General features: G+C 38.9%; 3 protein-coding genes across 3 annotated transcripts; 2 read left to right on the forward strand and 1 right to left on the reverse strand.

Moving 5' to 3' along the window:
* Window positions 1-2,436: 2,436 nt before the first annotated feature.
* Window positions 2,437-5,083, forward strand: LOC121495344 (olfactory receptor-like protein OLF4; the record flags this gene model as incomplete). The annotated part of the gene is made up of 2 exons (XM_041762672.1): window positions 2,437-3,344; window positions 5,071-5,083. Coding segments are annotated over exons 1-2 (921 nt in total), but the record flags the coding sequence as incomplete, so codon positions are not given.
* Window positions 5,084-16,819: 11,736 nt separating this feature from the next.
* On the forward strand, window positions 16,820-26,343 carry LOC121494174 (olfactory receptor 7A5-like). The gene is made up of 2 exons (XM_041760363.1): window positions 16,820-17,721; window positions 26,304-26,343. Exons 1-2 carry the CDS (start codon window positions 16,820-16,822, stop codon window positions 26,341-26,343), a joined length of 942 nt encoding a protein of 313 aa, XP_041616297.1.
* LOC121494175 (olfactory receptor-like protein OLF4) lies at window positions 22,404-23,333 on the reverse strand. The gene has a single exon (XM_041760364.1). The coding sequence runs from the start codon at window positions 23,331-23,333 to the stop codon at window positions 22,404-22,406; it is 930 nt and encodes a 309-aa protein (XP_041616298.1).
* Window positions 26,344-26,733: the final 390 nt, after the last annotated feature.

The raw sequence follows: 26,733 nt of genomic DNA on the forward strand, positions 1-26,733 counted from the left end.
AATAATAGTGAAAGGGAATAGAAGGGAAGGGAGAAGAAATGGGTAGGAAATATCAGAAAGGGAGATAGAACATAAAGACTCCTAACTCTGGGAAACGAACTAGGGGTGGTGGAGGGGGGAGGGCGGGGGGTGGGGGTGAATGGGTGGCGGGCACTGGGCGGGGGGGGAACCTGATGGGATGAGCACTGGGTGTTATTCTGTATGTTGGCAAATTCAACACCAATAAAAAAATAAATTTATTATTAAAAAAAATATCCAGGGCTCATTATATCACATGCCTTCCTTAATACCTATCACCCAATTATCCCATTCCCTCACCCACCTCCCTGCCAGCAACCCTCTATTTCTGTCCTATAATCAAGAATATTTTAGGGTTTCCGCCCTCTCTTTTTTTTTATCTTATTTTATTTTTCCTTCCCTTCTCCTATGTTCATCAGTTTTGTTTCTTAAGTTTCACTTATGAGTGATATCATATGGTATTTGTCTTTCTCTGACAGACTCATTTGGCTTAGCATAATACACTCTAACTCTATCCATGTCATTGCAAATGGCAAGATCTCATTCTTTAATGGCTGAGTAATTACCCATTGTGTATATATATACCACATCTTCTTTATCCGTTCATCTGTTGATGGACATCTGAGGTTTTCCATATTTTGACTATCATGGACATTGTTGCTATAAACATTGGGGTTCAGCTGCCCCTTTGAATCACTGTTTGTGTACATTGGATAAATACCTAGTAGTGCAATTGCTAGGTCATAGGGTAGCTCTATTTTTAATTTTTTGAGCAATCTCCATACTATCTTCCAGAATGGCTGTACCAGTTTGCATTCCCACCAACAGTAGGAGAGGGTTCCCCTTTCTCCACATATGGGCCAACGCCTATTGTTTTCTGTCTTGTCGATTTTAGCCATTCTGACCGGTGTGAGGTGGTATCTCAATGTGGTTTTGATCTGTATTTCCCTGGTGATGAGTCATGTTGAACATTTTTTCATATGTCTCTTAGCTGTTTACAATTGTACCAAAAACCATTAAGATATCTAGGGATAAACCTAACCAAAGAGGTAAAAGATCTGTACTGTTAATTGTAGAACATTTATGTTAAAAAATGGAGGAAGTCACAAAGAAATAGAAAAAATTCCATGCTCCAATTGGAAGAACAAATATTGTTAAAAATGCCTGTTACCCAAAGCAATCTACACATTCAATGTAAACCTGATCAAAATACCACCAACATTTTTCACAGAGCTGGAACAAACAATCTAAAATTTATATAGAATGAGAAAACACCCCAAATATTGAACACAATTGCTGGGTATATTTTTACATTCTTATGGAAAAGATGATATTATTTGTATGCATTCATATCCTAAACAGTGTGTTGGAGTGGTTGTGGGGGGAGGTGAGAAGGACATAGGAGTAACACACAATAAGAGGGCATGCTGTGCTGTGTTGTGTATATATGAGAATGTATGTGTGCATGTGTGTCCATGCATGTGCACACATACACGTTGATGAGTGAGAGCAGTCCTCGAGCAAGAACACACAGGATTCTCTATTTCAAGGAGGAGCCTTATACTACACAGGCAAAACTCACTCAACAGATAATACTAAGGAGGGATGTTCAATGGACAGACAGGACGCTACTGCAATCAGATCATAAAGCACAAGAGGTACATAGTGTGAATAAGGAAGTCCCTGTGTCTTGAACTGTAACCATCTATGAGGCCAATGGTTCTACAAAATTCCCTGCCACCACCTCTCATCACTTTCCCTCTTGTCCATTCCCCTCAACCCATTGGCTTCCTTCTGAGCCTTGATTTTCTAACAGAAGCACTACCTCAGAGCCTTTGCACAGCCCTTCCCTCTGCCAGGAAGACCTCTGGTCTTCCACCCTCTTCCTTGAGGTCTCTGTTCAAATGCCACCTCCTTAGCCAATCTTGACTGAACACCCAACATAACACCCATCCACTCTCTCCTTTAAACCGCTTCTGTGTTCTTCATAGCATCTGTCCCCATTTCATGATTATTTAATCTTTATTTATACTTCCACCACCATCACAGAATTGTAGGGACTTTTGCTTTTCACCTCCTACACTTTATGACTAGAATTTTGAAACGTGGTCCACACTCTATATATTCCTCAAATGCATGAAAGAATTCCCTACTAAGACTATACAATACTTGAACTGTTGGGAAACATCTGATGTTGGGATGAAAATTCCAAACCTTAAATTAAAAAGAAAAAAATAAAATTCCAAGTCAGAGAGGAAATCGGAATCACTTCAAAGGTCCCAGATCCATTCAAAAATATTGAAATTAGTTTCTTTACTGGAAAATATAAATTGTGGCATTTCCACAATGTGAGCAATATCCATTTCTGTGAAAATGAGTCATGTTATTTTCCCCTGTGCTAGTAGTCGCCTCCACCATATGGACCCAGGAAATGATACAGGAATTTCAGAATTCTACCTTCTGGGATTTTCAGAGGAACTAGAACTACAGCCCCTCGTATTTGGGCTTTTCCTCTCCATGTACCTGATCACTGTGTTTGGAAACCTGCTCATCATCCTGGCTGTCAGCTCTGACCCCCACCTCCACACCCCCATGTACTTCTTCCTCACCAACCTGTCCTTTGTAGACATCTGTTTCACCTCCACCACCATCCCCAAGATGCTGCGGAACATCCAGACCCAAAGCAAAGTCATCACCTATGCAAGGTGCCTCACACAGATGTACTTTTTCATACTGTTTACAGGATTAGACATCTTTCTTCTAACTGTGATGGCTTATGACCGGTTTGTAGCCATCTGTCACCCCCTGCGCTACACGGTGATCATGAATCCCTGGCTTTGTGCACTGCTGATCCTGGTGTCCTGGGTCCTGAGTGTCCTGCATTCCTTGTTACAAACCTCCATGGTGTTGGGGCTGTCCTTCTGTACAGAGGTGGAAATCCCACACTTTTTCTGTGAACTCAATCAGATGATACAACTTGCCTGCTCTGACACCTTTCTCACCAACATGGTAATGTATTTTGCAGCTATGTTGCTGGCCTGTGGTCCCTTCCTTGGGATCCTTTACTCTTACTCTAGGATTGTTTCCTCCATACATAGAATCTCATCAGCTCAGGGCAAGTATAAAGCATTTTCCACCTGTGCATCTCACCTCTCGGTTGTCTCCTTATTTTACTGTACGGGCCTAGGAGTGTACCTTAGCTCTGCTGCTACACAGAGCTCCCACTCAAGTGCAGTGGCCTCAGTGATATACACAGTGGTCACGCCCATGCTGAATCCCTTCATCTACAGCCTGCGGAACAGAGACATAAAGGAGGCTCTGATGAGATTCTCTGGGATGCCAGCTCTAAAAGGGCCAATCGTCGTGGGGCTGAAGAAGTGCCCATGATTGCAAGGCCCCAAACCTGAGCCAAATCTTGAGATACTTTGATCAGATTGTGGAAGTGGGACATGCCTCTACTATTTTTTTCCTGAATTTCTATTTCTTCTTTGCCTTTCTATATAATTTATGCAACTCACTTTATTAAGCTTTGTGATATCTCTGATATCCCAGAGATTTTTCCCTTTGTCATTTTCCTACTCTCTCAATGCTATTCCTAACCTTGGTTGTGAAATATTTGGAAATTCTCATTTTTTAAAGGACTACATGTATCTGCTAAGAATAATTTCTTCTCAAATAAAATATATAATAGTGAGTATTTTTTTGTTTTGTTTGACCAAATACTACTCCTATGGAAAATCTATTCTTGGCCACCATAGCTATTTATATAAATTTATAACAGAGAAAAATCTGAGACCACTGTGCTTCACTTTATGAACATGATTCCTTTGTATATAATTACCTTAAATGCTCTTCCTGAGAATGCACACTTTGACAAACTGGTTGTTATAGCTGATGCTAAGGATTTTTCTACATATTAGGATCCTGTTGTTACACAGCTTGTGTCCACCGTGCCTACCATAGTCACTAGCAAAAGAAATGATAATAAAAATCCATGTCTCCAAGTAGATTGACATAATATGGCCTTGGAGTCCAGTTGACTTTAAGGATGATGAAGCAAAATATTAAATCATTGATTTATTGCTATGCAAAGTATTACTTTCTCAGGCACTTCATCTACTCATTTAATTATGGAATATTGGGGCAGCCCAGTGGCTCATGGTTTAGCACCGCCTTCAGCCCAGGGCATGATCCTGGAGACCCGGGATCAAGACCCAGGTCAGGCTCCCGGTATAGAGCCTGATTCTCCCTCTGCCTGTGTCTCTGCCTCTCTCTCTCTCTCTCTCTCTCTGAGAAAGAAAGAGAATAATTTTATTCATTATTCTCATGAATAAATGAATAAAATCTTTTTAAAAATTAAATAAATTATGGAATATCAGGGTCCATTTGTAAAGTATATTCAGTAAGAGGAAAGATGGTGGCATGTTTGGGGTTTTATTAAATTATTTTCTGGATTTGGGTTGAAATTTTCCAGTGCTATATACAAATAGCATTCCTTCCATTTCTCTAAGTGAAATATCTCCCACTATTCAAAAATTTCCCATAATTTCTGAAGGGACAGTGAATGAACACTATCAGTATCATCCATTATATATCATCCTCATAATCACAGGACACCTCACTGGCAGGCTTGGATTCCTGTCCAGATGTGTGATTCAGAGTCCCAATTTTGTGCACACATGCAAGTCCTTCCAACCTCTCCACATTACCTCAAAGAGGCCTCGATGGACTCATTTTTTAATACAGTTCAGTGAGACAAACTTGAAGAACAGAGTAATCATGAAGGCTACTTTCAAGTATCAGAACCAATGCCTAGAATAAAAAAGAATCAGATCACTACACATGCCATGAGTTCTGCCTAATTTAATTATTATATCAGTGAGCTTTTGTTGCATACAAAGCATTGTAAAATAAAGTGGCTTAGTGTAGGGCCGCCTGGGTTGCTCAACTGATTAAGTGTCCGGTTTTGGCTCAGGTCATGGTCTCGAGGTCCTGGGATCGAGTCCCATATGAGACTCCCTACTCAGCAGGGAGTCTGCTTCTCCCTCTCACTCTCCTCTGTGCTCTCTCACTCTCAAATAAGTAAATCATAGAATGTTTTTTTCAAATGAGTTTATCAAATGTGAAAGGTCTTAATTCCACTATTTTAACATCCACATGTGAACCTTAGCTTTTCCACAGTTAGAATAGAGCTATCCCATTCTGATATGTATGACTCAGGAAACGATGCTCTAGATTGACCTTGAGTCATGCACCACTAGAATTTTTTGATTCTAATTAATTTATTCAATGATTATTACATGAGAAAAACTATGCATATTTAAAGTGCACAACTTATGGAATTGAAAGAGTCATTGAAAAGTCATGGGACAAGGACGCCTAGTGGCTCTGTGGTTGAGCATCTGCCTTTGGCTCAGGGCCTGGGATCCAGGACCAAGTCCCACATTGGGCTCCTTGCAGGGAGCCTGCTTCTCCTCTTCCTATGTCTCTGCCTCTCTCTGTGTCTTCCATGAATAAATAAAATATTTTTAAAAAAGAAAAATCAGGATACACGCTGCATGATTCCATTTCCATAGAACTCAAGAAGGTACACAGTAAGTTCTAACTGCTTCATTACACAATGTTAGAGTGTAATCCCTCCAGCCTTCATTTTCTTCTGAAGGCAATGTGGAATCATAAACACAACTTCAAGGAATGTTATAAGGAAAGATGAAATGTGTGGAAATACTTTCTTGGGTCCAAAGAATGTTCAAGATCATGCGTTGGGTGTATGTAAATATATGTATATTCATGTACATTTTCATTTCAAGAAAACACACTCTTGTGCATATATGTACATGCCCAAAACCCAAAGCCCTCATTGTAGCTCATTATAACCAATATTGTGTTGAAAGAAAGCTGAGAGAAACTTGTAGGGTAAAGAAATGAAAAGAATAAACATTTGTTTTCACGTGGAATTCTAGGTTTATAGAAATTCTGACAAAAATATTTAGAGAATGGTGGCTTTAATTTTCACAATGAATCAGTATTCCTATCTTAATGTCCTGCCTTGTTAATTAACAATAAATGGTGCTGGGAAAATTGGACATCCACATGCAGAAGAATGAAACTAGACCACTCTTTTTCACCGTACACAAAGATAAACTCAAAATGGATGAAAGATCTAATGTGAGACAAGATTCCATCAAAATCCTAGAGGAGGGGAATGGATGACGGGCACTGAGGTGGACACTTGACGGGATGAGCACTGGGTGTTTTTCTGTATGTTGGTAAATTGAACACCAATAAAAATTAATTTAAAAAAACAAAAAAAATAAATTCTTTTTCAGATATGTTTAAAAAAAAAATCCTAGAGGAGAACACAGGCAACACCCTTTTTGAACTCAGCCACAGTAACTTCTTGCAAGATACATCCACGAAGGCAAAAGAAACAAAAGCAAAAATGGACTGTTGGGACTTCATCAAGATAAGAAACTTTTGCACAGCAAAGGATAGAGTCAACAAAACTAAAAGACATCCTATAGAATGGGAGAAGATATTTGCAAATGACGTATCAGATGAAGTGTGAGTTTCCAAGATCTATAAAGAACTTATTAAACTCAACACCAAAGAAACAAACAATCCAATCATGAAATGGGCAAAAGACATGAAGAGATCTCACAGAGGAAGACATAGACATGGCCAACATGCACATGAGAAAATGCTCTGCATCACTTGCCATCACGGAAATACAAATCAAAACCACAATGAGATACCACCTCACACCAGTGAGAATGGGGAAAACTAACAAGGCAGGAAGCCACAAATGTTGGAGAGGATGCAGAGAAAAGGGAACCCTCTTACACTGTTGGTGGGAATGTGAACTGGTGCAGCCACTCTGGAAAACTGTGTGCAGGTTCCTCAAAGAGTTAAAAATAGATCTGCCCTACGACCCAGCAATTGTACTGTTGGGATTTACCCCAAAGATTCAGATGCAATGAAACACCGGGACACCTGCACCCCGATGTTTCTAGCAGCAATGGCCACAATAGCCAAACTCTGGAAGGAGCCTCGGTGTCCATCGAAAGATGAATGGATAAAGAAGATGTGGTTTACGTATACAATGGAATATTACTCAGCCATTAGAAACGACAAATACCCACCATTTGCTTTGATGCGGATGGAACTGGAGGGTTTATGCTGACTGAAATAAGTCAATCAGAGAAGGACAAACAAATGGTCTCATTCATTTGGGGAATATAAAAAATAGTGAAAGAGAATAAAGGGGAAAGAAGAAAAAAATGAGTGGGAAATATCAAAAAGGGAGACAGAACATGAGAGACTCCTAACTCTGGGAAATGAACCAGGGGTGGAGGAAGGGAGGTGGGCCGGGGTGGGGGTGACTGGTTGATGGGCACTGAGGGGGGCACTTGATGGGATGAGCACTTGGTGTTATTCTATATGTTGGCAAATTGAACAACAATAAAAACTAAATTTACAAAAAAAAAATGTTGGTCTCTGTTATTGCACCTGACTTTAGGATCCAAAAAATTTTTTGCCGCGTTGTGCCTTTCCTTCTGGAATTGTAAGTTGAGAACACAATGCTAGTACCTGTTTACACTGTGAAGTGGATATTGTTACAGAGAACACACCAGAGCCCTTCTCCCTGTTAAGCAAATCATGCCCGTATGAATATATGATCTGTGGAGAAACCCCTGTAGTTTTTACCTGCTGATGCTGTCTGTCTTGTTGGAGAATACATTTTGGATTTTTTTTTCTTTCCTCCCCCCACCCCCAAAGAAAAAGAGAAGACCTACACTCATCTGCACCTTACTCTATCACAGGACCACAGCCTTACTACTCAAAAGAGTGGTCCACAGACCAGGACCTGCAGCACCAACATCACTCAGGAGCTTGTTAGAAATGCTGAACTCCTGGGCCAAGCAGAGTCTGCCTTTAGGCTAGAACCCTAGGTGATTCCTATGCACTTTGAGGTTGGAGAAGTGCAGGTCTAGACTGCATTTCCTCACATTCTCAATTTGACCTTTAAGGTAGGGTCATGATGTGTGTTGGGAGCTGTCCTGCTCAATGGAGGTATTGAGCAGCGTCCCTCAGACATTGCCAGATACGCCCAAAAGGAAGGAATCACCTCTGATTGAGACCACTGGTACAGAGTTTGACAACTGTGAGCATCCTGACAGAATGCAATTAACACCCATCCCTTTCTGCAATGATAACTGAGAAGATCACTAAATTCTTCAAGCCCCATGTCTCCATGGGGAAGGGAGTTCACACCAGCGCTTCCTCACAGAATGTACTTCCATAAAAATGGAATCAGGCAACTCCTGTAAGGTGCTAAACTCAGATTACAGTTCATAAAAAGATCTAAATCTATTTCTAGCAATTAACAAACATTTTATAATGACATTTTAAGCCATAGCTCTGAACTTGTGATAGAAGTGTGAAATTCCTAATTGTTTTGACAAAACTGCCATAAAGCCGAGGGTGAAGTGCCCAGGGTTTTATATTAAAGGAAAAAACTTATCATCTTGGTTGAGAAAGGGAAAAGTAACTTTCTAGAGATATCAGGGGTTGTGACTCCACCACAAGTCGATGCTTTGAAGGGCCCAAGGGTCCTAGGCAGGATTGATTCCTCAGTCTTAAACAGGAGAAAATATTCACTCAGGATTGGGATAAGGTGCTGAAAGGCAGAAGAAGAAATAGAAAAAGAGTAAGAAAAAATTACTTCACCTGGTCTCCTAGGAAAAGAAATTCAACAGGAAAAATCCTTTCTGTCCACATCAGTATCCCAAAGGGAAATCATGAGCCTAGAGGTGGGAGGAACAGGATGGAAATGTGCCTAATGAGAAACCTGAAGCAGCTGTAAATACCTCCTCTGATGCAGTCCCACAGCTCAGGCAACCTCGGGATGGACAAGACCTGGTCTTTTCCTGTGCATTCGTAAGTCTGGACGGGGCACTAATGTTTGACCCACTGCTATTCTCCTATCTGGGGACACAGCTTCATCTCTATCATCAACCAGCCACATAGGTATTTTGATTTCCATGTACAGACCTTCTTCTCAGAGACCCCACCTAAATGAGTTTTACCGCCCAGTATGGACTGCAAGAGAAGGTGAAGAGAAGGAAAGTCAAGAGTATTTACCTGAGGACACCTGAGGGCCAGTCCAGCCTAGCCCAGAGATGAGAGCTTGCTGTGGATGTTTGCTGGCTTGATTGAGAAATTTATTGATTGATTCATTTATGTATTTATGATGCTAAATATAGAAGTGAAACGGAACTCAGAAATCCAAGGTTCAAGTAAATCCTTAACAACTAAATCATAATCATAGAAACCCAATCTTATGTGGGGGGATGGGAAGCATAAAGGTAGAACATGAGACCAAGGATCTTTGCAATTAACCAGAGTAGAAAAGTCAAAGTATTAGCTGTGGAGGGATACACGGTGAAGTGAGGATATGTCTTTTCATTTTTAAGATGGGACATATTAGACTACATATCCATACTAAGAAGAACAATCTAGACAAAAGAATTCTCACAGGTACATCTATGCAAGAACAGTACATGAAACATACATATCACAGCAACTCCTCTCCCTTGCGTATTCAAATGAAATTTTTTAATGTATAATGTGAAAAGGGGTATGCTAATGAGCTTTCTTTACAATTACCTTATTACCTGTGAACCTGACTATGGTCTGGGTTAGCTAGCCACTCACTTTCTCTGTCAAAAATTGTCTGTGGGAGTCCTTGGTGTTTGCAGAGTGGGGACAGAGTGGCTTTATTCCTGTTTTTCATTGTGTTCTTTCAAGCAAAGAATTGGTGTTTATTTCACCAATTTAGCACTTGCCATTTTGCTTTTTTTATGTATGTGTAGAAAGAATCTGTGCAGAATGTGTGAGAGTATATAAATTTTGTGTGGTAAAGTCTGAGAGTTAGTTGTAATGTATTCCCTCCACTAGTTTTTATAAAATCTGTGAGTTAGTCATAATATATTCCCTCCATTACTTTTACCGATTGATCTGTTACCTTAATATTTATTCATCACTTTTGAATACCTGTTGTCTTCTGCATACTTACTGCCCACAAATCAGCCTTTATACATATTTTCAACTAGTGTTCACATCTCTGTATTCCTTATTGTTCGTTGTGGCCTTTTATTATTGGATCTATTTCTAAAATAGGAATCCCATTACATGAAAGGCATTCTTCTTTATGTTTGACCAGGAATCATCTCTACCTTCCATAAGCATACTAGTGTCATGTATCTTTATGTGAGATGAAACTAAAAGTTTAGAGACCACTCTTTCTCCACATTAAAAAGATCCTTTCATATTCTTTTTTCCTGAGTCCTTAGCAATCTAATTTAGATTTGTACCATCATCAATTTAATTAAATTCCTACTCTCTTAAATCTCTTTGTTCAGAAGTCTGTTTGAAGACTTCCTTCAATTTGATTTCAGACAGTTGTTTTGACCTACTCTGCTTAGCCTAAATGCACTTTCATTGTTCTTCTTTCATTCAAAAGTTTCACTTATTTTTATTTTTTTTAATTAATTTTTATTGGTGTTCAATTTACCAACATACAGAAAAACACCCAGTGCTCATCCCGTCAAGTGTCCACCTCAGTGCCCGTCACCCATTCCCCTCCAACACCCACCCTCCTCCCCCCTTCCACCACCCCTAGTTCGTTTCCCCGAGTTAGGAGTTTTGAAACTATGCTGTGTTATGCATACTTACACATTCACACAATCAACTGGACTGTATAAAAGATACTAATGTATATCATAAGTACTCTTTACGTTCTGCACAATCTCTTTTTTCTAGTTTTCTCCCCCATCCTTCTGACTCAGGAGTGTATAAGGAGTATAAGGAGTACCTTAGACATGTCCCTCTAGTCAACCAGTGGAATTCTTCTTCATGATTTCTATGCCTGCATGACATTGCATGGTGTGGCTGTGTCATTTACACTTTTGATGGCCTCTTACATTTTTTTCTCATTAAACTACAATATATTCAGGGGCACCTGAGTGGTTCAGTGGTTAAGCATCCGCATTTGGCTCAGGTCATGATCCTGGGGTCCTGGGATGGAGTCCCACATCAGGCTCCCCACAAGGAGTCTACTTCTCCCCCTGCCTATGTCTCTGTGTCTCTCTCTGTATATCTCATGAGTAAATAAAATCTTTTTTAAAAGTACAATGTATCAATGTTATGAAATATTTATAATACTTAAAACTATGTTTCACAACCAAAGCCCACCACAGAGAAGGAACTGGCCCAGAATGTCCATAGTGCAGAATGTCCAGACTGCAAAACCCAAAGTTAAAGGATATCTGTATTTTTAAAAAACATTTTATTTCTTTTAAGTAATCTCTACACCTAACATGGGGCTTGAAATTACAAGCCCAAGCTCAAGAGTCCCATGCTCTACCGACTGAGCAAGCCAAATGCCCCAAAGAACATCTGTATTTTTATTTTTTTAAGATTTATTTATTTATTTATTCATGATAGACATAGAGAGAGAGAGAGAGGCAGAGACACAGGAGGAGGGAGAAGCAGGCTCCATGCCCGGAGGCCAACGTGGGACTCGATCCCGGGACTCCAGGATCACACCCTGGGCCAAAGGCAGGCACTAAACCACTGAGCCACCCAGGGATCCCCTCATCTGTATTTTTAATATTTGCCTCTGACTTCAGAGCCTCCCCAAGATGTTATAACACTTTTGCATTCTGACAGGAAAATTACAAAGTAATCTTTTGTTACTTCTTTAAAAATTCCAAACCCCAATTAATGTGACAGCCTTCTGAGTGCTTTCTTGGGGTGATGGGTGTGAAACAGATTTCTTTTTTTTTTTTCAAGCTCACAGCCCTTTTATTTTTTTAATAATAAATTTATTTTTTATTGGTGTTCAATTTGCCAACATACAGAATAACACCCAGTGCTCATCCGGTCAAGTGCCCCCCTCAGTGCCCGTCACCCACTCACCCCCACCCCCACCCCCGCCCTCCTCCCCTTCCACCACCCCTAGTTCGTTTCCCAGAGTTAGGAGTCTTTATGCTCTGTCTCCTTTTCAGATTTTTCCTACCTATTTCTTCTCCCTTCCATTCTATTCCCTTTCACTATTATTTATATTCCCCAAATGAATGAGATCATATAATGATTGTCCTTCTCCGATTGACTTACTTCACTCAGCATAATACCCTCCAGTTCCATCCACGTTGAAGCAAATGGTGGGTATTTGTCATTTCTAATGGCTGAGTAATATTCCATTGTATACATAAACCACATCTTCTTTATCCCTTCATCTTTCAATGGGCACCGAGGCTCCTTCCACGGTTTGGCTATTGTGGACATTGCTGCTAGAAACATCGGGGTTCAGGTGTCCCGTCATTTCATTGCATCTGTAACTTTGGGGTAAATCCCCAACAGTGCAATTGCTGGGTCGTAGGGCAGGTCTATTTTTAACTCTTTGAGAAACCTCCACACAGTTTTCCAGAGTGGCTGCACCATTGAAAGAGATTTCTTATTGAGTTTTTTAAACTATCTGTGAGCTCAAGTAAAGGCTTATCTATATGATTACCATGTACACTTGTCTAATATTATTATATGTACACGTATTATATGCCTACTTATCTATAATTATCAGCGTTGCATATAATTTTCACAAATCAGTTTCTCTATTGACTTTTAGTTATATATTTTTGGCCATAAAATGGTCTTAAGTTTTATTTAGTTAAATATATCTATCTTCTTACCTCTGAGGTTTTTTGCCTTAATTATGATGGTTTTATTTTTTTAATTTTTTAAATTAAATTCAATTTGCCAACATATAGGATAACACCCAGTGCTCATCCCATCAAGTGACCTCCTCAGTGCCCATCACCCAGTTACCCCATCCCCCCACCTACCTCCCCTTACACAACCCTTTATTTCCCAGAGTTAGGAGTTTCTCATGGTTTGTCTCCCTCTCTAATTTTACCCCACTCAGTTTCCCTCCTTTCCCTTACAATCTCTTTCACTATGTCTTATACTCTACATATAAGTGAAACCAACTATGATGGTTTTATATGTAGGTTTCTAGATATGCATCTAAAATGGAATGGAATGGTTACTCCTAAACTGAGGTTTACTCCTGATTTTCGTGAGTTGTGTGAGATAAGGAGTCACTGTACTTCCTTCCAGGTAGAAGGCTATTTGCGCAAACTTCCATTTGACGATACAATCTTTTCCAGCTAAATTGAAATGCAGCTTTGTCATGTATTAAATATCCATATATAATGAGGCCTAATTCCTGATTCTTCAACAAATACTAAAAGTGGGGATCCCTGGGTTGCTCAGCGGTTTAGTGCCTGGCTTCAGCCCAGGGTGTGATCCTGGAGTCTCAGGATCGAGTCCTGCATCGGGCTCCCTGCATGGAGCCTGCTTCTCCCTCTGCCTGTGTCTCTGCCTCTCTCTCTGTCTCTCATGAATAAATAAATAAAATCTCTTTTAAGAAAATACTAAAAGAGCATCTTCTATGTTCCAGAAATGTCTAAGAATTTTATAAATACTTAATTAACTCCTATTTCAAGATCTTGGGGAATTTTATTATTTGTCCATGTTGATTTTGTGGAATTACTGCTCCTGTAGATCCTGTTTCATGTCTCAAAACTCCCTTCAATGTTGCTGGATATGGTTGTACCAAAACCACTCTCTTTAACCTGGTTTTCTCTCCTCTGTCATTCTCTGTATTTCATAATGTTTCATTGTTTTAAATTTGTTTCTATATAAGTGCATATACATCCACACCCATAAAGAAGAAGATGAACAGTTCAGGTGAAGTCCCTGCCTCTTTGGTTCTTAAGTCACAGTGACAGACAAGAGCACAGTGAGATAAATGTGAGTACGAGATAATGCCCTCAGATAAGTCACATGAAAATTATTCAGAGTAAGAGGATAGATCGCCACAGGGTGTTTAGGATTTTACAGAGTCTGGGGAGGCCCTTGCATGTTGGACAAGGAACAGAACTGTGAGTAGTTGTGCTCCTGAGACTTGTCAAGAAAGTGACTAAAACCCAAAGGCTAAAAATAACAAACATAAAAAGATGTCATATAGAAAAAGTGATAAAGAGGTTCATCACATCCTCTATTGGGCCAAATTAAAAGCAACTAGTCAAATAAATATATAATAGGCACAAGAAAAACAAGTCTTCTGCTATCTGCTATCTGGTAATAAAAATGCCCGAATTTTGTGAAGTATTGTTTCCTTCTTTTTACTAATTTTTCTCTTGTGATGTTCAATCTGTAAGGTGTTTCACACCATAAAGATGTCATTACTTTGTCTTTTGGACAAATTTGTTTTTCCTCTTTTATTATTTTTGCTGAGTATTAATAGGATGAAACCAGAATGGAATGCCACCAGCACCAGGGGAGCTTTCCTTCCTAACAATCTTTCAGGTCAGCTGAACGTATTGGATCATTTTACTCTTTATATCCACCCCATTTCTCCCTCCTTCTGTCTGTCTCTAGTTCTCTGTATTGAACACAATTTTTTCTTGGTGTTATTTTTTTTAATTTCTTATTTAAATTCAATTTAGTTAATATACAATGTATTATTAGTTTCCGAGGTAGAATGTAATGATTCATGAGTTGCGTATAATATCCAGGGCTCATTACATCACATGCCTTCCTTAATACCCATCACCCAATTATCCCATTCCCTCACCTACCTCCCCACCAGCAACCCTCTATTTCTGTCCTATAATCAAGAATATTTTAGGGTTTCCGCCCTCTCTTTTTTATCTTATTTTATTTTTCTTTCCCTTCTCCTACGTTCATAAGTTTTGTTTCTCAAATTTCACTTATGAGTGAAATCATATGGTATTTGTCTTTCTCTGACTCATTTGGCTTAGCATAATACACCCTAACTCCATCCATGTTATTGCAAATGGCAAGATCTCATTCTTTAATGGCTGAGTAATATCCCATTGTGTATATTTATACCACATCTTCTTTATCCATTCATCTGTTGATGGACTTCTGGGGCTTTCCATATTTTGGCTAACGTGGACATTGTTGCTATAAACATTGGGGTTCAGCTGCCCCTTTGAATCACTGTTTGTGTACATTGGATAAATACCTAGTAGTGCAATTGCTAGGTCATAGGGTAGCTCTATTTTTAATTTTTTGAGCAATCTCCATACTATCTTCAGGATGGCTGCACCAGTTTGCATTCCCACCAACAGTAGGAGAGGGTTCCCCTTTCTCCACATATGGGCCAACACCTGTAGTTTTCTGTCTTGTTAATTTTAGCCATTCTGACCGGTGTGAGGTGGTATCTCAATGTGGTTTTGATCTGTATTTCCCTGGTGATGAGCATTTTTTTCATGTGTCTCTTAGCTGTTTACAATTGTACCAAAAACCATAAGATATCTAGGGATAAACCTTACCAAAAAGGTAAAAGATCTGTACTTTTAATAGTAGAACATTTATGTTAAAAAAAAATTTGAGGAAGGCACAAAGAAATGGAAAAAATTCCATGCTCCTGAATTGGAAGAACAAATATTGTTAAAAATGCCTGTTACCCAAAGCAATCTACACATTCAATGTAAACCTGATCAAAATACCACCAACATTTTTCACAGAGCTGGAACAACGATCTAAAATTTATATAGAATGAGAAAACACCCCAAATATTGAACACAATTGCTGGGTATATTTTTACATTCCTATGGGAAAGATGATATTATTTGTATGCATTCATATCCTAAACAGTGTGTTGGAGTGGTTGTGGGGAGGTGAGAAGGACATAGAAGAACACACAACAAGAGGGCATGGTGTGCTGTGTTGTGTGTATGTGAGAATGTATGTGTGCATGTGTGTGCATGCATGTGCACACATACACATTGATGAGTGAGAGCAGTCCTCAAGCAAGGACACAAAGGCTTCTCTATTTCAAGGTGAGCCCTATACTACACAGGCCAAACTCAATCAACAGATTGAGTAAGGAAGGATGCTCAATGGACAGACAGGACACTATTCCAATCACATCACAAAGTACAAGAGGTACATAGTGTGAACAAGGAAGCTCCTGTGTCTTGAACTGTAAGCATCTATGAGACCAATGGTTCTACAAAATTCCCTGCCACCACCTCTCATCACTTTCCCTCTTGTCCATTCCCCTCAACACATTGGCTTCCTTCTGAGCCTTGATTTTCTAATGGAAACACTACCTCAGTGCCTTTGCACTAGCCCTTCCCTCTGCCAGGAAGACCTCTGGTCTTCCACCCTCTTCCCTGAGGTCTCTGTTCAAATGCCACCTCTTTAACCAATCTTGACTGAACACCCACATAACACCCACCCACTCTCTCCTTTAAACCGCTTCTGTGTTCTTCATAGCATCTGTCCCCATTTCATGATTATTTACTCTTTATATATACTTCCATCATCATCACAGAATTCTAGGGATTTTTGCTTTTCACCTCCTACACTTTATGACTAGAATTTTGAAACATGGTCCACACTCTATATATTCCTCAAATGCATGAAAGAATTTCCTACTAAGACTATACAATACTTGAACTGTTGGGAAACATCTGATGTTAGGATGAAATTTCCAAATCTTAAATTAAAAAGAAAAAAATAAAATTCCAAGTCAAAGAGGAAATGGGAATCACTTCAAAGGGCCCAGATCCATTCAAAAATATTGAAATTAGTTTCTTGACTGGAAAATATAAATTGTGGCATTTCCACAATGTGAGCAATATCCATTTCTGTGAAAATGAGTCATGTTATTTTCCCCTGTGCTGGTAGTCGCCTCCACCATATGGACCCAGGAAATGATACAGGAATTTCAGAATTCTACCTTCTGGGATTTTCAGAGGAACTAGAACTACAGCCCCTCGTATTTGGGCTTTTCCTCTCCATGTACCTGATCACTGTGTTTGGAAACCTGCTCATCATCCTGGCCGTCAGCTCTGATCCCCACCTCCACACCCCCATGTACTTCTTCCTCACCAACCTGTCCTTTGTAGACATCTGTTTCACCTCCACCACCATCCCCAAGATGCTGCAGAACATCCAGACCCAAAGCAAAGTCATCACCTATGCAAGGTGCCTCACACAGATGTACTTTTTCATACTGTTTACAGGATTAGACATCTTTCTTCTAACTGTGATGGCTTATGACCGGTTTGTAGCCATCTGTCACCCCCTGCGCTACACGGTGATCATGAACCCCTGGCTTTGTGCACTGCTGGTTCTGGTGTCCTGGGTCGTGAGTGCCCTGTATTCCTTGATACAAACCTCCATGGTGTTGGGGCTGTCCTTCTGTACAGAGGTGGAAATCCCCCACTTTTTCTGTGAACTCAATCAGATGATACAACTTGCCTGCTCTGACACCTTTCTCACCAACATGGTGATGTATTTTGCAGTTATGTTGCTGGCCTGTGGTCCCTTCCTTGGGATCCTTTACTCTTACTCTAGGATTGTTTCCTCCATACATAGAATCGCATCAGCTCAGGGCAAGTATAAAGCATTTTCCACCTGTGCATCTCACCTCTCGGTTGTCTCCTTATTTTACTGTACGGGCCTAGGAGTGTACCTTAGCTCTGCTGCTACACAGAGCTCCCACTCAAGTGCAGTGGCCTCAGTGATATACACAGTGGTCACGCCCATGCTGAATCCCTTCATCTACAGCCTGCGGAACAGAGACATAAAGGAGGCTCTGATGAGATTCTCTGGGATGCCAGCTCTAAAAGGGCCAATCGTCCTGGGGCTGAAGAAGTGCCCATGATTGCAAGGCCCAAAACCTGAGCCAAATCTCGAGATACTCTGATCAGATTGTGGAAGTGGGACATGCCTCTACTATTTTTTTCCTGAATTTCTATTTCTTCTTTGCCTTTCTATATAATTTATGCAACTCACTTTATTAAGCTTTGTGATATCTCTGATATCCCAGAGATTTTCCCTTTGTCATTTTCCTACTCTCTCAATGCTATTCCTAACCTTGGTTGTGAAATATTTGGAAATTCTCATTTTTTAAAGGACTACATGTATCTGCTAAGAATAATTTCTTCTCAAATAAAATATATCATAGTAAGTATTTTTTTGTTTTGTTTTCTTTGACCAAATACTACTCCTATGGAAAATCTATTCTTGGCCAGCATACCTATTTATATTAGTTTATAACAGAGAAAAATCTGACACCACTGTGCTTCACTTTTATGAACATGATTCCTTTGTATATAATTACCTTAAATACTCTTCCTGAGAATGCAGACTTTGACATACTGGTTGTTATAGCTGATCCTGAGGATTTTTCTACACATTAGGATCCTGTTTTTACACAGCTTGTGTCCACCATGCCTACCCTAGTCACTAGCAAAAGAAATGATAATAAAAATCCATGTCTCCAAGTGGAATCTACATAGAAAGACATATATGGAAAAAAAATAGATTGATATAATATGGCCTTGGAGTCCAGTTGACTTTAAGGATGATGAAGCAAAATATTAAATCATAGATTTATTGCCATGCAAAGTATTTCTTTCTCAGGCACTTCATCTACTCATTAAATTATGGAATATTGGGGCAGCCTGGTGGCTCAGTGGTTTAGCACCACCTTCAGCCCAGGGCATGATCCTGGAGACCCAGGATCAAGTCCCACATCGGGCTCCCTGCATAGAGCCTGCTTCTCCCTCTGCCTGTGTCTCTGCCTCTCTTTCTCTCTGTGAGAGAGAAAGAGAAAAATTTAATCATTACTCTCATGAATAAATGAATAAAATCTTTTTTTAATAATAAGAAATGTGTGGGAAATATCAGGAAGGGAGACAGAACATAAAGACTCCTAACTCTGGGAAACGAACTAGGGGTGGTGGAAGGGGAGGAGGGCGGAGAGTGGGGGGGAATGGGTGACGGTCACTGAGGGGGACACTTGATGGGATGAGCGCTGAGTGTTTTTCTGTATGTTGGTAAATTGAACACCAATAAAAATTAATTTATTTATTTAAAAAAATAAAATAAAATAAAATTTTCATCTATAAAAAAATAAATAAATTTTATTGGAGAAATGTCTTTGTCACTTTCCTATTGCTGCTATCATCAATTTCCACACTGAGGATTTAAAAGAAACAAATTTATAGTCTTCCAGGGATTCCTGGGTGACTCAGCGGTTGAGCGTCTACCTTCGGCTCAGATCCTGATCTCAGGATCTGAGATCGAGTCCCGCATTCCGGCTCCCTGTAGGAAGTCTGCTTTTCCCTCTGCCTATGTCTCTGCTTCTCTCTCGTCTCTCATGAATAAAAAAATAAAATATTTGAAAAAAAATGCACTCTTCCAGCCTTGGAGGTAAAAGCCAAAAATAAGTCTCATTAAGCTAAAATCAAGATGTCTCTGCAGAACACAGAGAGCATGAATTCCTGCCTAGTCATGTACATGACTCTGGGTCACCATTCATTCTCTACAAAAAATACATGTCCTTCCATGTAACTGAAAAAGATCCTTATCAGAGCCACTCTTTTTAAGATTTATTTGTTTATTTGAGAGAAAGAGAGAACAATAAAGGGGGACAGGGAAGAAAGAAAGGGACAGAGAATCTTGATCAGACTCCTAGCTGAGTGTAAAGCCCAGATGAAAGGTGGCGGAAGAGTCTCCACCACCTGATGGAAGGTGCTGCCCACATTGCCAAACACATGGCTACCTAGAAAGAAGGGGATGTGGAGCCATCTCTGCAAACAGTCTACTACTACTGTAAATTTCTGTTTGAAAGGTTTCATTTCCACCTCAACTTTCAACAGTGGAATGATCTCTGAGAATACAGTGAGATTTAATTATGTATCCACTGGGCAGTTATTTATGAAAATTTACTCCAGAGGCTCAGGCTTTCCTGTAAATATTTGCTCCCCACCACTTGCTTGTAGATCACTATTCCTAGTCTAAGAAAAGCTCAAAGAAATAAAAGATTTTCTTTCCAGATGTCTGAGAGAGACTGGAGACCTTGTATCTAACTCACCAATTGATGGACTGAGAACTGTTTATCACTGATACTATCTTCATGGAATTCTTATGTAGATACTTATGTCTTCCTTATGTTTTCCTATTGACTGGTTGATTCCTATCACTTTCTCAGTGATATATTCATAACGGTTTTCATTCTGGTACTGTTTGGTTTTCTTTTATGGGGAGGCTTCCACTGGAAGGAGATGGCATTGGAATGCAAATAGAAGACAGAGAAGACGGAAAGATTTTTTCTTCATTTTTCCAGTTTTTTTAATTTAAATTCAATTAGCCAAGATATAGTACATCATTAGTTTCAGAGTTCAATAATTCATCAGTTGCATATAATACCCAGTGCTCCTGGACATCACATGCCCTCCTTAATGCCCATCACCCAATTACCCCATCCCTCCACCCCTCATTTTTCCAGTTTTATTAACATGTAATTGCCATGTAAAATTCTAAAATTTTAAGCATACAACTTGGCGATTTCATATAAATGAAATGATCACCAGGATACATTAGTGAATACATCCATCACTTCACATAGTTCTCTTTTCTTTTTGTTGTAAGAACATCTACTCTGTACTCTGTTAGCAACATGGCAGTATACAATACAATATAGTTAACCAAAATGACCATGTTGTACATGACATTCCCAGAACTCATTCATCTTATAATTGAAGATTTGTAGGCTTCCACCAGCATCTTCTCATTTCCCACAAACCCCAGCTACAGGCAAACATCAACCTGCTCTCTGTTTCTATGAGTTCAGATTCTTGTATTTCACATATAAGTGAAATTCTACACTATTTGTCTTTCTCTGTCTGATTAATTCACTTAGTGTAATGCCCTCAGAGTCCATACGTATTTTAGCAAAGGAAGGATATTCCTTTCTTATTGCTAAGTCACACTGTATAGATATGCTATCATCATTAATTCATCTGTCAATGATGACAGATGATACTCAGCTATATCCATGTTTTGGCTATTGTAAATAATCCTGCAGTGAATGTAAGGTCACAGATATCTGAGATACTCACAAATATGTAGGGAGTAAGCCACTCAATCATAAACAGCCAGTGGATGAAATAAGAAACCAAAAAAGAAATTTGAAAATCTTCAATCAAATGAAAAAGAAAACATAGCCTATCAAAACTTATGGGATGTTGCAAACGCAGCTCAAAGAAGCAAGTTTCTAGCAATAAATGCCTACATTAAGAAAAACAAGAGACCTTCAGTAAATAACCTCACTTTATGACTCAAAGACCTACAAAAAGAAGAATAAACTGAGTCCCGTGGAGCAGAGGAAAAAATAACAAATATCAGAGCAAACATAAATAGTATATGGACCAGAAAAACCACAGAAAAGATTAACAAAGCTAGGAGCGAATTTTTGAAAAGCTGATCAAAATTGACAAACGATTTGTTAGAGCAAAGAAAAAGGGTAGTGGAGAAAATACAAATAAGTAAAATCAGCAGCAAAATATCACAAGAAAGGTAAAGAAATTGGTGACAGAAATTGTTCACACACAGTATAACATTCATGACAACATTTTTAAAAGGGGAGATATTAAGTCTAGGGCAATGGAAGGAGTAATATTTGTAGGCAGCATTAGAAATTTTCAAAGAGAAACAGCAAAATAATACAATTAAATAATATAAAATATGCTACTACATTCTTCACTTCAATTAATAAAACCCTTAAAGATGGACACCAAATATGCCACATTTCAATGAGTAGATGTACATCATCAAAAATATATTTTCCACAGTGAAATATGGTGTGATTAAAATTTTTACTTCATCCTATTTCAGGTCTTCCCTGATACTGAGCCCATGTCAAGTCATTTGGTTTATGCAAATTTGTCTTTCTGTAGATTATACTTGGTTTGTGTTTTTCATAAGCAATTTTAGCCTTACTCTTCTGTACGAGGGATACTGTGGATGCTGAGCTGATAAGAGAACAGATGCTAATAAGGATCACAAAGCCCCATGACTAGCTACAAAACAAACTAGTAGGTTAAAGACTATATTATCAGGGAAAGCATTTAAGGTACTAACATAAAAAGAATGGCAGACTCAGAGTGAAAAACTGTGCTCTTAGAGTTTCTTCTACAATAAAATTATAAGAATGGTCTCAGTGGGCAATGTAGTTTATTTCGTAAAACTAGGACGATCCATCACTCTATGGCACAAATGGGAATCTCCAAATTGTTTCTGATTCAGAGTTGTTACTACTATGGAAATTAAGAAAACAAAAAAGAAAAGTTTAATAAAGCAGTTAAACTTTAGAAAAAGTGAAACTCCAAGTTACAGGTAGAGGGATTAAGTTCTGAATTCATGAACCAATTAAAGAACCACGATTTCTGGCATTATCTGGCAATCACAGATACTTCTTGAAAAATGACTCTTTATGGCTTCCTTCTGAAAAATGCATTTAGAACCCTCTTTATGTCTCTGTTCCGCAGGCTGTAGATGAAGGGGTTCAGCATGGGCGTGACCACTGTGTATATCACTGAGGCCACTGCACTTGAGTGGGAGCTCTGTGTAGCAGCAGAGCTAAGGTACACTCCTAGGCCCGTACAGTAAAATAAGGAGACAACCGAGAGGTGAGATGCACAGGTGGAAAATGCTTTATACTTGCCCTGAGCTGATTGCATTTTACGTATGGAGGAAACGATCTTAGAGTAAGAGTAAAGGACCCCAGCCAGGGGACCACCAGCCAGAAGCACAGTTGCAAGATACATCACCATGTTGTTGAGAAAGGTGTCAGAACAGGCAAGTTGGATCACCTGATTGAGTTCACAGAAAAAGTGGGGGATTTCCACCTCTGTACAGAAGGACAGCCGCAACACCATTAAGGTTTGTAACAGGGAATGCAAGACACTCACGACCCAGGACACCAGAACCAGCAGTCCACAGAGCCCAGGGTTCATTATAACCATGTAGTGCAGGGGATTACAGATGGCCATGAATCTGTCATAGGCCATCACAGTCAGGAGGAAGTTGTCCAAACCTACAAAAAGTAGGAAAAAGTACATCTGCATGATGCAGCTTTTATATGTTATGACTTTTTTCTTTGCGTGTATATTCATCAGCATCTTGGGGACAGTGGTGGAGATGAAACAGATTTCTACAAAGGAAAGGTTGGCAAGGAAGAAATACATGGGTGTGTGGAGGTGGGAATCAGAGCTGACAGCCAGGATGATGAGCAGATTCCCAAGTATGGTGACCAGGTACATGCACAGGAAAAACCCAAAGAGGAAGGGTTGCAATTCTGGCTCCTCTGAAAATCCCAGAAGAAGAAATTCTGAAATTCGTGTATCATTCTTTAGTTCCATATAGGCAATGCTACTACTAAAATAAGAGAGAAAGAGCATGACATAATCATAATCATGCATTACTAACCTGGCAGGTACATTATTGTTTATATTCTTCTCTCAAAAAATTAATGTTTATATTTGTGTAGAACATCATTAAAATACTAAAAACTAGGAATATAAGGAAACTATCTCAACATAAAGCCTTTTATGATGGGATGCCTGGGTGGCAGGCATGAGTGAAGTGGCAGTGGTTGAGTGTCTGCCTTTGGCTCAGGGTGTGATCCTGGAGTCCCTGGATTAATTCCCATATCAGGCTCCCCGCATGGAGCCTGCTTCTCCCTCTGCCTGTGTCTCTGCCTCTCTCTCTCTCTCTCTCTCTCTCTCTCTCTCTCTCATAAATAAATAAAATCTTGAAAAAAAATCCTTTTATGAAAAACCCACAGCAAGCATGATACTCAATGGGGGCACAGTGAACATTTTTCCTGTATGGTCTAGAATAAAGCAAGGATGACTGCTTTCATGATTTCTATGCAACATAACACTGGAAGTTCTAGCCAGAGGAACTAAAGAAAGAAGAATAGTAGGTGAGAGGGTAGTGCAAAGCTGCTCTCCCGGAACTCTGGTAGGAAAGGAAGGAAGGAAGGAAGGAAGGAAGGAAGGAAGGAAGGAAGGAAGGAAGGAAGGAAAGAAAGAAAGAAAGAAAGAAAGAAAGAAAGAAAGAAAGAAAGAAAGAAAGAAGAGACATCCAAACTGGAAAGGAAAAAATAAATTAAGTATGTAGATGATGTGATCTTATATGTAAAAAATCCTAAAGATGTCACAAAAACACTAATAAAGCTATTAAATTAATTCAGTCAAGTAACGATACAAAGCTAACTCTCAAAAAATCATATATATATATCCCTCAAAAATCATATATATACATATATGTGTACATACACATATATGTATATATGTTTGTACATATATGTATGTATATACATTATATATATGTAGTGAGCAATCTGAAAGGAAAAAAAAAATTCCATCTATGTGACATCCAGAAGAATAGGGCAATCACTTCATACCAGTCAGACTAGCTAGTATAAAAAGACAAGAAATTACAAGTGTGGGTGAGAATGTGGAGAAGATGGAACCCTTGTGCACTGTTGGTAGGAATGCAAACTAGCACAGCTACTGTGGAAACAGTGTGGAGTTTCCTCAAAAAATTAAAAATAGAAATACCACATGATCAAATGGTTCTGCTTCCCAAAGAAGACAAAAACACTAATCAAAAATATATGCACCCCATGTTTATTGCAGCATTGTTTACAATAGGCAAGATATGAAAGCAGCCCAAGTGTCCATCAATAGATGAATGGACAATGCATCTATTGATGGACAAATAAGATTTGTATATATATATATATATATATATATATATATATACACACACACATACAGATGAATAAAGATTTGCATATATATATACATACAGATAAATGGATACAGAAGATTTGTATGTATACATATATATACAGATGAAATTTTATATACATTTTAATATATACAAGTTTTATATACATTTGTATACTTATGTGTGTGTGTGTGTGTGTATGCACTGGAATATGACTCACCCACAAAAAAGAATGGGATCTTGCCATTTGCAACAACATGGATGGATCTAGAGGATGTTATACTAAGTGACATAATTCAGACAAAGACAAATACCATATGACCTCACTTACTTGTATAATCTAAAGATTAGAACAAACAGACAAACAAATACAGAAAACAAACTGGAGGACGCCTGGTAGCTCAGAAGTTGAGCATTTGCCTTCGGCTCAGGTCCTGATCCCGGGTCTGGGGGGGACTACACATCAGGCTCTCTGTGAAGAGCCTGCTTCTCCCTCTGCCTATGTCTCTGCTTCTCTCTTTCTCTCATGAATAAATAAATAAAATCTTAAAAAAAAAAAAAACTAGTACTTGCCAGAGGTAGGTGGAGGGGGAGTGGTTAAAGTGTATTAAGAGGTGCAAATGAGATGTTGCCATTTGCAACAACATGGATGAATCTAGAGGGTATAATGCTAAGTGAAATAAGTCAGTCATAGAAAGACAAATACCGTATGATTTTACTTAAAATTGATACTTAAGAAACAAAACAAATGATCAAAAAAAGAAAGAAGCAAACCAAAAACAGACTCTTAACTGTAGAGAACAAACTGCTGGTTAAAAGAGGAGACGTGTGTGGAGGGATGGGTGAAATAGGTGAAAGGGATTAAGAGTACCCTCATCATGATGAGCACTGAGTAATGTGTACAACTGTTGAATCACTATATTGTATACCTGAAACTAAAAAACACTGTATTGAATTATATGGAAGCTAAAAATTAAATTTTAAAACTACAAAAGAAAGTCTTTAAAATTACCAGAAAAATCCCCCAAATAAAAAATAAAATAAAATAAAATCTACAGCCAAATCATGATTTTGACATCCTGGCCCAGATCAGTCTCTGTACTGGGGTTTTTCCTGGGCATTGTAGGACAAAACAGGAGAGACACCTAACTCTGGGAAATGTACAAGGGGTAGTGGAAACGGAGGTGAGCGGGGGGTTGGGGTGACTGGGTGATGGGCACTGATGAGCACTGGGTGTTATGCTATATGTTGGCAAATTGAACTCCAATAAAAAAATAAAAATAATAATAAAAAATAGTAAAAGAAGGCATTTATTTAAATAAATAAATAAATAAATAAATAAATAAATAAATAAATAAAGCCTCCCTAATCTGACAGCCTAAAATGCCTCTGGACACTGCTCAGTGTTCCCTGCAGTAAAAAATTGCCCCTGGTGGAGAACCAGCATTCTAACTCAATCTCAAAATATTTTTCTATAATTGATATAATAGCAATTTAATGATAAAGAATATGAAAAATCCTCAAAAGGTGTAAATGACAATAAAATACTATGCAATCACTGAAATAATGAATTAGCATTTATTGGTTGATGGAGGCAAGGTGCTATTGAGGGAGACAAGCTATAAAAAATAGACTGCATGCAAGCACAGAGACCATTTACAATGTGCATAACATTCTGTGCATGAATTTGTATAAAACTGTATGAATATTTCTGTGTGCATAATATAGAAACATTAGTTTTAAAAGAAGCTAAGAGCTTATGGAACAAAGGGTAGCAATGAGAATGAGACTAGCTTAGGCATGGAGCTGTGTCAAACAATTGCCTGAAACACAATGACAATCTAAAACTGATTTTATAGAGAGGTATAAAATACTATTAATGTAATGACATTGACATGGGTCACTAATGGGAGATTAAAGTGCTAAAGACTTGAAATCAGGGGAGCTGACTGGCTCAGTTGGGAGAGAATGTGGCTCTTGATCTTGAGGTTGTGAGTTCAAGCCCAAAGTTGGGGTAGGTAT

The sequence above is a fragment of the Vulpes lagopus genome, chromosome 7 (genome assembly GCF_018345385.1).
Source record: "Vulpes lagopus strain Blue_001 chromosome 7, ASM1834538v1, whole genome shotgun sequence".
Taxonomy (NCBI): Eukaryota; Metazoa; Chordata; class Mammalia; order Carnivora; family Canidae; genus Vulpes; species Vulpes lagopus.

What these genes read in the sequence shown, in the direction of transcription:
- LOC121494175 (XM_041760364.1), bottom strand. Translation starts at nt 23,333, where the DNA reads ATGGAACTAAAGAATGATACACGAATTTCAGAATTTCTTCTTCTGGGA.
- LOC121494174 (XM_041760363.1), top strand. Translation starts at nt 16,820, where the DNA reads ATGGACCCAGGAAATGATACAGGAATTTCAGAATTCTACCTTCTGGGA. An exon ending in AGAGACATAAAGGAGGCTCT is followed by an intron (nt 17,722 to 26,303) that starts GATGAGATTCTC and finishes ATTGGTTGATGG; the next exon opens with AGGCAAGGTGCTATTGAGGG.